Source organism: Caloenas nicobarica, chromosome 10, assembly GCF_036013445.1.
Source record: "Caloenas nicobarica isolate bCalNic1 chromosome 10, bCalNic1.hap1, whole genome shotgun sequence".
Taxonomy (NCBI): domain Eukaryota; kingdom Metazoa; phylum Chordata; class Aves; order Columbiformes; family Columbidae; genus Caloenas; species Caloenas nicobarica.
This window is the reverse complement of record NC_088254.1, coordinates 21,086,538-21,099,767: the sequence shown is the minus strand read 5'-3', so window position 1 is coordinate 21,099,767 and position 13,230 is coordinate 21,086,538. Positions and strand designations below refer to the sequence as shown.

General features: G+C 49.4%; 1 protein-coding gene across 2 annotated transcripts in view; it reads left to right on the top strand.

The window, feature by feature from the left end:
- The first annotated feature begins 749 nt into the window (after positions 1-749).
- Positions 750-13,230, top strand: part of IGDCC4 (immunoglobulin superfamily DCC subclass member 4) — an 89,617-nt gene continuing 77,136 nt past the window's right edge. For both annotated transcript variants that reach the window (XM_065641936.1, XM_065641934.1), the window contains exon 1: positions 750-894. In XM_065641936.1, the coding sequence (XP_065498008.1) occupies positions 789-894 (106 nt within the window). In that variant the 5' untranslated portion in view covers positions 750-788. The remainder of the gene's footprint in view (positions 895-13,230) is intronic.

Below are 13,230 nucleotides of genomic sequence, written 5' to 3'. Positions count from 1 at the left end.
GGGTTCAGCTGGAGAACAGGAGCTGAGGGGAGACCTTCTGATCTCTGACCTGCCTGAAAGGAGCTTGGAGCCAGGGGGGGTCGGGCTCTGCTCCCCAGGAACAAGCGCCAGGACCAGAGGAAACGGCCTCAAGTTGCGCCAGGGGAGGTTGAGGTTGGGTCTGGGGAACAATTTCTTCCCCAAAGGGCTGTGGGGCATTGGAACAGGCTGCCCAGGGCAGTGCTGGAGTCACCATCCCTGGAGGGGCTGGACAGATGGAGACGAGGTTCTCAGGGACATGGGGCAGTGCCAGGGTTGGGTTATGGTTGGACTCGATGATCTTGGGCGTCTTTTCCAACCAAAATGATTCTACGATTCTATGACGGCTGGTGGCAGCGCGGTGTTCTCAACGCTCACCTGCGGCAAAAAGGAAAAAAAAAAAAAAAAACCAACAAACCCAAACCAACAAACTGAAGAGAAAGGACAAAAAATAATTACAAAAGCCCATAAAATGTTTACAGTCCCCGTTCGCCCGCCCGGCTGATTCGCCCCGCACCTGCCGCGCCAGCCCGGCCCCGCTCCCCCCGCCGCGGGCGGGCAGCAACCTGTTGGTCCCGCCGCTGCCGCGGAGGGCGGGAGCAGCCCCCGAGGCTCGGCCCGGCGGACCCGCTGACAAAGGCGGAGCAGCGGCAGCCCAGGGCCGGCCCCCGCCCCCGGCAGCGGGCCCGGCGGCGCCGGCGGGCAGCGCGGGGCTGGGGCGCTCGCACAAGATGGCGGTGGGGCGGCGGGAGAGCGCGCTCCCCTCGTAGATGCGGCCGCGGCGGCCCCTGCTCCCGGCGCCCGGCGGGGCTTACATGGCGCTGGAGGACCTGCTTTGTCTCTGCTTCTCCGCCTTGGCCGTCCTGGCTGTGCAAGGTGGGTGAGGAAGGAGGGGGCGTGGGGTGTTGGGGGGTCGGTGTCCCCGAGCCCACGGGCGGTCGCGCGTGGGGCCACCAGCCCTCACGCCGCTCGGCCGGGGCAGCGGGGCTTCCCCGCGGGGATGCGCTCCCCGGCCCGGCCCCTCTTCCCCGCCGTGTCTCCCCTCCCCGTAGCAGCCTTCTACCCCCTTAGTGGCCATTCCCCCCGAGTCGGTGCCTCCCTCAGTGGCTCGTTCCCCCCCAGTCGCCCTCTGGCTCCCTCAGTGGGCGCTTCCCCCGTGGCCATTTTTCACAGTGTGCCCCCCACCCCCCCCCTCTCGTTTTCTTCCCCCGCCGCTTTTCAGCCCCTGGGTTGGGCAGTGGCCACACTCGTGCCTTCAACCCGTGTCTGGATGGTGCCTCCTTTGGGGTCACCGTCTGGGGGTGACACAGGGTGTCCCCTGCAGGGAACCCCCCTCAGCGGGGCTGGGGGGAGCGGGCAGCAGCAGCCGCCCCTGGGCAACAAGTTTCCTCAGGAGGGACGGCTGCTGTGCCCGGCTGGCCGGGGCCAAAGCGCTCGTGTGGCCCGGAGCAGGCCCGGGTGTGTGGCTGGGCCATGGTGGGCACCCTGGTGTCTTCTCGCCCCGCTCCCACCAGCACAGGACACCTGGGTGGGCACATGTCCCGTTGGTCAAGGAGGTGACCCGGGAGCAGCCGCGCTCCTCGCATCCCCCGTTTTGCAATGGTTACGCAAAGGGCTTCGTGCGCGGGCACACGTACGCCCGGCGCCGCTGACTTTCTGCCTTTGCCGTCGAAGTTTTTGCGCCGAGAGGCATCGGAGCTGCGGACCTTGGGGCGTGTGGTTCGTTCCCTGTGCGTGCGTAGACCCGCAAAAGCTTTTGTCTGCGTCGCCAGGAAGGTGAAGGCCGGTGGAGCTGCCCTGAAAAATGTGAGCTGTTTGTGTGCCCTGGAGTTGCTCTTGTTTAAAAGAGCCATCCCTGTGTCATTGTATGCTTTAATTCCTTTTTACGGTGCGTTCAGGTTTGGCAGATCATAATAACAGCACAAAGGATGTTTAGTCTTTATGGCTTCAAAAATAGCTTTTTTGGGGAAGAATACGGTGTGATGGACGGCTGCAGGGTTGTTTTTATTTTCTTTTTTTCGGAACATCGTGAGCTCCCATAAGGGGTAGATTATCATTCGATATAGGTGCAGTGTTAAGGTGGCTGTGTGGAAATGAATAACGGTCCACGTAAATGGCCTATTGTCATCGGCGCGGGTGGGTTTTTCTAGACGGATGGCAGCCTGTGACCGCATCAGCAGCCGAACGGGAAAGCTGGTGTGGGTGGGAGCTGCATCTCCTGCGTGTTTGAGCAAACAGCCAAGTGGATCCCGAGGCTTGTAACGGAGAGCAATGATTAAAAAAAAAAAAAAAAGGAAAAAAAAAAAAAAAAAGAAGAAAAAAGGAGAGTAGTGGAGTTGGTGTTGTTTTTCAAACCCACTTGAACGAGAAAACTTCAAATGCTTTGCTGGAATTTGCAGTTGTGGCTTCTCTGCTTGCCTTTTTTTTTTTTTTTTTTTTTGCAAGTAATTAGGCAACTTGTGAAAATTGTTTCTGTTTGTTTTCTAACAACGGGTCATGTATTGTGTAGAGGTAGCGAGTGCGTCCGCACAGCCTGTGGACGTGCGGCTTGGTACGTGCGGATGTGCTTTCCAACAGGTGGGTTTGATTCTGAAAAGAAAAACATGGACTTATTTCAGTCTGAAATTTGGCAGAGGGTTAAAGTGATTTTGGGAAAAGTCTGCATTTGATCCCGCAGCCCATGTGTTTTGATCCAAAGTTCAAGCCTCGCTGGGTATGAAATACTTCGGAGAGAAGGCTGGAAAACGGTTCCCCCCTCTGTGGGTTTGATGGAAGCTGTGCCAGTTTACAGTAGCTGGGGATGTGATCTCATGTTTTGAAAGCCTTCTGTCTGTCCGACTTTGAGACTGTTTTCCCTGCAGTAGCGGGAAAGAGTTTAATAAAAAACAAAACAACAAACAACCCCAACCCCTGTTCAGTTGATGCTGGTGAGGGAGTTGTGCTGGTTGCTCTCCTTGGGGCTCTCGACAGGGGACGTGTTGGTGGGAAGCAGGCTGAGCTTTCCATCCAAACAATCAGCTGAAATCCATCTGAGCTTTATGGCGTTCAGATTTGTGGTTGAGTCCTCTCGCTGCAGAGCAGATTTCCTTTTTCAACATCACCTAACTTTAGTTCGGATTTGTTTTTTTACCCTTCCTGTCGTGTTCCTTTTGCTGGCGTGACCCTGTGCGGTTGGTGCCTTTGCCTGGGAAGTCAGCGTCGCTGTTATTCGCGGATCGTGTGTCTCCGCTGCCGCCGTCACCCACGCTTCGCGGGATGTCAGGACGTCACCTGCCTGCAGATCCGCTTGTCCTGCTGTCCGTGGTGTTGCAGCGTCACCTGCCCGTGGGCTGGGCTGCAAGGAGGCAGGATGAGCGGTGCAGGGAAGGGGAGATTTCTTACAGTCCCCAAGAAACGGGGGCACTGACAGTGCCGCACGCCGCGTTGGCGAGGTCGGGGCTGTGCCGTATTTCCCAGGGCCGGTTTCTCGCGCGGGAGCTGGCTGCCGCGGTGCTGTGGCTGTTGTGACAGCCTGTCTGCGAGCCCTGACGGCAAAAGCTGCTCGAAAGCGGGGAATGTTCTTGCTGGCATTTCCCCGTGTGTGAGGCTGGAGGAGAAACTGCTGCGGCTTGGTTCTGTTTTGTTTTCCCAAACTTTTTCCTCTTCTTTTTTTTTCTTTTTTTTTTTTTTTCTTTTTTTTGTTTTTTTGGTGCCCTCTCGTTTCACTACCTCGAAGTCCAAAGTGACGCAGAACCTGCTAATTTCCTGATGTCTCCCCACTTTCCTCAGCAGACTTTCTCCCGGCAGCTGTAGAAAGTTTGGTCCGCTGCTGGGGGCCCCATGCGGGGTGGGTGCATCGCTGGCGGTACGCGAGCCGCTTCAGAGTGGCACAAGTAATAATTTGAAAAGAACAAGTCTGGCAATCTGCCTTTCCCTGGGGAAGAAGGGAGACGATTCTCCTTGCATGCAGGCTCGGAGCTTGGTTCGGAGCTGGAGGCGGCTGCTCTGGGGTTCGGTACAGGGCTCTGCGTCGGGGCCACCAGGGCCACCTGCGTTTGGAGCTGCTGGGGTGGGTTGTGTTGCTGTGGCACGTGGGGTGTCCTGCTCGAGTGCCCGTTGTGATCTTGGAGTGGCTGCTTTGTCTGATCTGGTGTCCTCAGGGCCCATCTTTTGACAAAGGTAGAGATGCTGCCCACTTTTCTCTGTCGAAGGCGTCGAGAGGATAAAATCCATCAATAAGGATGAAGTCCATCAGTGAGTATTCAGCATGTACATGATCTTCATCACCATAGTGCACAACTATAGGCAGGGTGCTGCCATGTCCCATGTTGGCTCATGAATTCGTGACTCCTGATACCGTATTGCTTGCTAGATGGTTTGAATTCTACTTCTTTTGGAGCCGCTTTCCCAAAGGCTGGTTGTTCTCCCAGGGGAAAATCCAGGTGCTTGTGGACCGGTTGGAGCATTTGCAGCATAAGAGATGCTCCTTGCACGATTTACACGCTCCTCTCCTGTTTAAATGGCTGCTTGGCCATTAAGCCCAGTCATGGTTATATAATTAAGATGGGAATTAATATTTAATCTGATTGTAATTTGCTGTTGGAATCCGTCCCAAACTGTATCTTTGCGTGAGGTGAGGGGGGTACCTGAGGGAAAACTGAGACCAGTGTTATATGTGGGGGATTTTCTGCTTGGACACTGAGAATTATAGACCTGCCTTAGGTGATGGCAGAAATCCTAACCTTTACAAACCCGGAGCGATCGCAGTCATTTTGTTATCTGTAGGAAGCAGATGTTTGCTTTATAGTCAGCTGTAATACTAGAGGGGATATGGTAAATCCTTGTTATCAGTATTTGCCAAGTGCATGTTGGGCCAAAATCAACTCTCGTGCAACTTCTTTTGGAGAAGAACTGGACCCACTTGTCTAGAGTATTTTTAGCCTGGTTTTCTAGGGAAAAGAGACTTGCCGTCATGCTGTCTGGTTGTCCGTCCATCTCTCTTTCCTTTTCCAGATAATTTTTGGACCTACTGGTCAGTCATAGCGAGTGTGGATATGGAGAATTCAGAGTTTTTGAAATGAAGTGGTCAAGCAGAGGAGAGAGATGCAGTTTCTGCATGGGCTGACGGGGAGGGACTGGAAAACCCACCTTGGGAAGGAACCTGAAGCACCTCAACTGCAGGAAGAGCTTTGAACAGAGTTTACACCTGGTTTGGGTAGGACAGGGTAATCCAGTCACGAAACACAAAGCTGCAGGAAATCACAATCTCAAGTCCTTGTATCCACTTCTTAAATTTTATTTTTGAAGTCTTTCATGCTTTAAAATGTGCTGCTGTTTTATGGTTACGCCAGCATTCACGTCACAGGGCTTGGCGGCTCTTTTGTTTTCCTTTCTTATTGGGAAAGCATTTTCCAAACACAGGACTTGGAGCTGCTGTGACATTGGCTGTTTCTGTTGTTTTTCTGTTGTCACTTGCTGTCTCTGCCTCAGTTTCCTTGTATGTTCCAACTGGGCAGAACATGCCATTGCATGCAGTAAACATTTGAATAACACTGTCACTCTAAGTACACTTTTGCCTTTATTAAAATCCTATGAGTAAGTGACCTCCCAGTGCTGCTTCTGCTTTTCTGACTTAACAGCTTCTCGGTGAGAGGATCTCTAGTTGTTAGAACTGAATCTGCCATCTTCATAAAAAGTAGAGTTGAGCTGTGTTTTCCTGAGCCCTTCTAGAGATGCTAAACCCCACACAGAGCTCCTTCTAGGTTGCCTGACTTTCACCGGTATGCTGAAATCATCCGTAAAACACCATTGAATTTTCCTAATTCTGAAGAGTAACAGAGCCTTCCCAGGGAGAGGAAGAGCCGGTCAGTGGTTTCCTCCAGGATGGTAAATGCCTGCTTGAGTTGCAGCTGCTGAGAAGAGAAATTCCCTGGGAGAACCTAAATGCTTGTCACCGGCCTTGTGTGAGCATATCTAACACTTTCCTGTTTGCGGGTGTCAAGACACTTCGCTTGTGAGTGTGTAGGTTTTGGTGCTTCTCCTTTGGATGTGTTGTTGTTCCTGTCACTGATGCTCTTTGGTGTCTCTGAGTCGGGTCCTCTCCTGCTTTTTATCCGCGGGATCCTGCTGTTGTGATACAGGCCGCTTTATCTGAGAAGTCCAGCAGATGCAGCGTGTTATCTCCATGGGTAATACACACCCTCTGTGGTGGTTGTGATACGCAATTACTGTATTCCGCTGAAACTTTCATATCAGATGTTCTGAAATTATTTAAAAATCTGTATCTGCATTTTAAACACATTTGCTTGTTACTGCCGTACGAAATTCCGCTGAGCTATTGAATAACCTGGTTTATTCTATGCTTTCTTGTTTTTTGATGTATGTCATTTGTTTTCAAGGTCTCTCATGGATTTCTTGCGGATGGGTCTTTAATATTAAAGGTGTGTTAATGAAATGTGAGCATCCCCAGAGGTTGCTCTCAGCCCAAATCGGTGGGAGAATTAAAATCCAGCGTGTGAAGCTCATTTGTGCTCAATCTGCTGTGGCTCTTTCCCTTATTCTGACTGAGTTCCCTGCTCTCATTCCTGCTTGGGTCTTTGAACCACATTCCCTTTGGAGTTGGGATGGCTTAGCACCTTGTTAAATATAAGAATTTGGGAAATTAAACAGTTAAAACGGAGCTCCGGAGAAAGGTTCTGGGATGGCAGAATTTGGAGGAGAGGTGGAGCAAACCTGGGATGCAGCAGCGATGCCCACGGCATCGCATCGGGATGGGGATGAGGTAAGGCCTTGCTTTATGTTTCACTGTCTGTGCTGGGAAATGGGCATCCTTGATAGTTTCTAAATTGACTGTCGATGGATAATCAAGTTAATTGGTGTGACCAAAAAGGTCACTACTTAATGGGATGGATTTCCCATGCTGTGTAGTGTGAATACGCTGAGGGTTTTGGCAAAATCTTCTTTATCAAAAGCATCAGCAGTGCTTACAGGCTTTAAAATCACCTGAAGTTTTGCACTTAATGCAAGACTGTCTTCTCTGTGTCTTTTATGGCTAGTTGGATCTGATTTGCAGAATGGGTGCATATGTTTTCCAGGCAAAAGTGGAGTTGTACCTGATATTAAAAGAAAACTAGTCAAGTGTTCACTTATTTTTTTTGTTCGTTATTGCAACTGAGAAGGCTTTTATGTTCCTTCGGAAATTTTTGTCCCCTTTTTGTCTCTTTTTTCGTGTTGACCTAGGGGGACCGGACCAGTTGCAGCCTATTTCTGTGCCCTCCCAGTCCACCTCGCCTGTTGGACTCCTGGCACAGCCTCGAGAAGACTCATGAGAAGGATACACAAAGCTTTTCGTGACCAAAAACAAGCAAAAAAAAGACAAGGGTTGGGGAGGGCAGCGATTAACAAATGTTCAGGCTGATGTTCAGGGGTTTAGCCCACGGTGTTGGGATGGGACCTGTCACCGTATGGGAGATAAGGCTCCTGTATGAGATGCTGGGGCTCGTTTATCTTCAGCAGCGGGGTCAGAAGTGTGGTGGAGGGTGGAGGATCTGGAGCTGCCGGCATCGTTCCATTATTTCCTCCTTGATAGTTATTCTCCCCTGCCATAGAGGCCGAAGCAGCCCTGCTGTCAGAGAATTCATGTTGTCGCGGGAGGGCGATCAGATGCTCCACGGGTTTGCATGCGCTGGCGAAGGCACTGTGCGATGTTCCATAGCAAGGCATCTTGGCAAAATACACATAGAAGACAAAAGGGGGAAAAAGAAACCCAGCATCTGATCCAATGCCAGCTTCTTTGCTGGGTTGGCAAAAATTGTTTAGATCCTTCCTTCCCAAGAATGATTTTGTAAACATAATACTGCCTATTAGCCATGTAAATTACTGTCATTGGTGGCAATTGTTGTGATGGAAAGATAAGTGTCTTGAAACTCTGGTTTGATTTACCCCTCCTTCCCTCCCAGGCTTGCTAACCAGTTGTTTATGTCAGTGCTGATTGCGGCTTTTGTCAGAGAAATCAAAATATTGATCAAAATTATTTAGCTCTGTTTTTCCTAGGTCACACTAAATGCAACTTTTCTTTCTTTCTTTCCCTTTGTACTCTTTTTCTCTGTACTGAATGAAAACAAAGTGAACCTTTCCTCGAGGAAAGGTGCGTTCCCAAAATCAAATGTCATCCGCTTGAAGAGGGTCCTCAGGAGCAGACTTCATATCTGGAGGCTTTCCTCAAGAGTCTGTCAGTTGAAAATCTGGCCAGCAGCATTATCTCAAGTACTATTGTGGGGTTTTCTTTACGTGCAAAGTGAGGAGAGAAGGAAGTTTCTCTCAGCTGCTGGCAGAGAATAGCTTCCCATTTACTTCGCACTTGTGGCTGCTGCCAGGATTTTCTTTTTAGCAGCAGAGGGAGTTAAGTGCGGGGTGAAAGGCTTCAGTAACACTTCAGCATCCGGGCACGAGACCGAGCTGTCAAATAATTCTTCTTGCTCTGTGTTTTTCATGCCAGTCAAGGCACTTGGATGGGTTTGTAGGTTTAAGGCGAGCGAGGTTGCGCTGGCTTCTTGTGTACTGCGGGAAGCTGAGGACGTTTCGTGTTTCAGCTGTAATGGTTGTGCTTGAACAAGAGCATCTCTTAAAGAGCAACATCCACTTCTGACTTAAGTTCTGTGGGTGTTTGTCACTGCCCCTCAGTAAACTGGTTTGATGTCCTTGCTCAGTAATGTGCATCTTCTTGTAGTCTGAATTTACCCAGCTGTGGTTTATAGGTGTATGTGAACACAGGTGCTGGTGTGAAAAGCCTCCCTGTGGGTATATGTCTGTTGATGGAATTTCCTGGTAACCTGCTCTTTACTAAGCTGAATCCTTGAGTCTTTCACCTGTTTTCCATCCCTTTGTCTCAGCCTTCTGTAGCTAACACTAGTGTTAATAAAAGCTCTGTTTTTTTCAGAGTAAGGTGTTTGCTCAGCAGAGGAAATTTCTTAGCTGCTTCAATTCAGAGCCCGATTTTTCGGATCTGTACCCTGCAAGTCCCCGGGGGCACCCGATCCCTGCAGCTCAGCGCGGAGCTGCAGTTCAGCTTGGACAGCTGGGGCTGGGTATGACTTTCCAGATGTGATGGGGTTGGAGCCAAGTGGAGGTAAAGTAAAGAAACCTTCAGGTCTGAGAGCGCCCCTTTGGTGAGCAGCTGAGCTGTTGCTGAGGCAGATTTTGGGTGTTGCAGCAGGAAGCTCACACACACAAAACCAGAGGAGGAGCTGGGATGGGGCACGTATGTGGAGCTTCCATGTAGCTTTTTAAGAGAAAGGCTGCTGCCTAAGCTGGAATCACACTGTTACGCTTGCATAGAAAAATACTGTCTTAGTCTTACAGCAGCTTTCACCAAATAACACCTCGACCATGTCCTCCGTCAGCACTTCAAGTACATGTGGAGCGTATGGAGCTGTGCCCTCTCCCTCTGATAAAGATGCCTCTGCCATTTTCCATGTCACCTACACAATGCGTTTTTTTGTGTAAAATTTACACATTTTCTTGTGTAAATGTCTCCAGCCTCTGCCCAGCTGTGTCCACGAAGGAAACCAATATTAGGACTTGTTGGGCTTTAGGATGGAGACGTTTGGTTCCCTGCTGCATGACACACTTAAGGGTGGCTGCAGGCAACCCTCTGTCTGCATCATAGTTTTTAATTTGTAAAATGAGGTATTCAAATTCCTGTCTGAGGGGCTGAGCATGAATATATTTGGGGAGGAAGTGTCCAGATGCTGTGGATCAGAGTGTTGCAGGTGTGTGTTTCAGATGTAGAGGCTTGTAGAGAAGGTGGAGTAGGTGCTGTACAAAATATATCAGTGTACGCGGCTGTGCCTCCCTGTCTGCGGTGTGTCAACACCGAGTGTGTGCAGGTATAGTGTGAATATGGAGATGTGTATGTGGTATGTACAGGCCCGTAAATGAAAATTCCTGGTTATTTGCTGATACATTTTAAAGTTTGTGGGTTTAAAAAAATACTGCCCTCGTAGGGAATATTTTCTTCTCACCAGAAACTTGTTAGACTGGAAATTTCACAGTATTAATTTTTATGGCATTTCCTAAGCTGAACTAATTGGGTATTTTGGAAGGGGGAAGACAAGGGTGTGGATGTGCGTTTTTATGTAGATTTCATTGAAAATGTGACTTGGATTATCCTGCTAGCTATCTGAGCGATGCGAAGGTCTCTGCTGGAAAATGCAAGCGATTATAGGCTGGTGACTAACAAATAATCCTTGGCTAATACGGAGTGGGCTCAATTAATGTTAATCCCTGCTTAGCAGTAGTAAAAGTTGGATAAAGTCAAAGAGATTTTGCAAGGCTGTTACTGACCTGAACATGAGAATGATCACACAGCATTCCCTAAAATGAAAGCGGTTCTTTGGAAGAGGCATCTTTCCCATCGTTTCCCTCTGACACTAGAGAAGGAGCTATTGAAAATGCCCCAAAATTGCCTGGTTATGAAGATGAGAATTTCTCTTGTGCTGATATTGTGTGGTGAGCCACACGCGACCTCTTTAAAAGAGGAGCAGCAGTAATTAGTCTAGATTAATGGAAAGAAATCTGTTTTTATTAATAAATGAGGTTGTGTTCCTTGGTCCAGAGCAACCATCATCTATAGTGCTCATCTAGCAGCCTGATGCACAGAGGCAAAACCCCTCCTCCCCTTGAAAAAAATGAATGATTTGGGCATTTTTGCCGAAATCTCAGGATAAGTCCAGGTGTTGTTTTCAGATGTGTCCCTGTGAAATCAGCAGAAGCCCAGAGACAGCAGGGAGAAGCATCGCGTCCGAGCCTGGACCCCGCTGATGCAGAAGGCCCCGGAGTGGTGTGACGGTCCCCACAGATGCTCTGCTGCTCGGGTGCTATAGCATTGAAAGCGTGTCCTTCACCATTTGGAAGCAGAGCCAGCGCTTTTACTGCTTTGTCCTCAAACTGTCAGATTTCAGCTGGCTGCAGCTTTGGAAAAAGGAAAGATTTATGTGCTCGGAAGAGAAACTTGTGCTGACAGTGGATAAATGCGCTGTGGATGTTGGAAAGTTAAACAGCCAAGTAGGTGTGAGGGATTTTGGAACGTAGGCTATGAAATGTTTTCCTCCTGTTGCTGTGATAGAAGTAAGTTTAAATTTGGAAGTGAAGGGGCAAATTCCCACCCATTCTGACCCTCAAGGTAACCATGTTCAAGAGGTGGCAGTGCTCCCTCTTCCCTCCACCTTCAGGTGCATCACAGCAGCCATAGGTACGTGTGTTATCTTGCATTTCTCCTAACGCGGTCCCTGAGTTGTAAGAGCACACTTTGCATTTTCAGTGATAACAGAGTTTCCAGATCACAATCAGATACTGTTTTAAAAAACTGGACTAGGTGAGAAGTTATGCCAGGAGGATGCGAAGTCCTGAGGTGGTCAGGTCCTTGGTAAGGTCATCGCATTTTCTAGCTGTGAGCATTCGTTTAACTGTACAATTTAGCATCTCCTGTTTTGTTCTTTTCAACGTCTCCTTCTCAAACCTACCCTCTTATCTGCTATTGTCCAAGGAAGGCTGGTTGGTTGGCTGTGCTGATAACGTACCTTTGTGGGTTAAGTGATAATGAAAAGGAGCGGAGCACGGCTAAAGCTGGGGCAGTCCGCACCCGTGGAGGGAGCCAGTGTCAGATGCTGCGTTCAGCGCAGCACAGGTGGGTTTTGTGACTTTGTAGTGGATGGTGATGGAGTCTGGTGCTTTGTCTGGACTGCCCACGCTGTCTTTTCCCTGCAAAGTTAACTCCTGGTCTAAGCCGCTCTCACCTTTCGCTTGTGTTCCCGTGCTGCGTGGGTGGTGTGTGGCTCTGCGGGCTCCGTGTCCTCCCAGGGAGGTGAAACCTCTGGGAGTGATGCAGGCTTGAAGCGACAGTCATCTACAGCAAACTATTAAAACATACTTTCCCATTAGCTTTCTTTGTTGCTGTTCTGAATTGTCTTCTCTTCCCCTGTGTGCTGGTTCATTATTTCTCATGAATTCCTGGTTTGTGCAATTACCTGGGAAAGGCAGGAGAGTTGGCAGGGGTTTGATGAGCCTGACTTCTCTGGGGTGGGTGACTTGGTAACGATACAGTGTGTGAGAATTGGTTCTTGTCGTCTTGGAGTGACAAGCTGCACACCCAGGCCTCGCTGCTGGGGATTTACGGGACAGGTTTGCTGTTTTTGAAGAGAGCTGGAAAGCACAAGGAGCAGAGAGAGCAGCTGTATGTGCACATTTGTCAGGTACCTGGTAGAACTGAAACCAGAGCTGTTCTTGACATTTCGTGTCTGCTCTGTATTCTGGCACTTTACACCCTGAAGAGACACACCAGACTTGAACCCCAGCCTATCAACAAAATGCGAGCAAACAAGGGAGACTTTTTGCTTAACTTTAAGAAACAAAAATGTACAATAAATAGTTCTAAACACATGCCAGGGGATTTGTTTGTTGTGAAAGCTTTCAGCTCAGTCTGAGGAGTGAATGTGTTTTGGGATGTGTGTCAGAGAAGTGTCACCCCTGCAGAAGGGTTCTTTGCCCTTTTTTTTTGCAGACAGCATTTCAGGCAGGAATAGAGATGTGATCTGGTCCCTTTTTGCAGAAGAGAAAGCCAGCACATAGCAAAATAAAAGGGCTGTCACTGACTAAAACATCACAGTTTCTCTGCTTGTAGCTTGCATTTTACTGGCAAATATGTCATGCTGCTGGTTTTCCTGTACAAATGCTTCTCTTTTTTTAAGGCTTGTACTTGTGAACTTCCCAGTTGCTGGGAAGGACCTCTTGATGGAAGCTGGACTAAGCTGTTTGATGGATGACTTCACTGTTAAAAGTTCAGGTGGCTTTACCTGCTCTCCTGCTTCCGTTTTTATTTTCAGGTGAACCGCAGAATCTCATTACCAACGGCAGTGGCAGGGCTTTGAAGATTTCTGGCTTAATTATCTTATTTGTGCTGCGAGTAGCAGTGAGATCCATGTGCTGTCAGAGTGACTTAGCTATTGTGTCAGCTGTGCAGGGGTGGGAGAAAAAGGCTTCAGGAAAGGGCTTGTGTGGAGGGTTTGTTTCTGCCGGCGCAGGCTGCCTTGGGCTGCGTGCACCTTCTGATGCTGTACGGGTGCTGCAGGACCTCCCGCAAGACCTGGATGGAGTGAATGAGGTGCAAGCGAGAAGCTGCCATGGTCTGGACTCCATCCGTGGCTGTGCGAATGCCTTTTTTGGGTAACGCTCGTG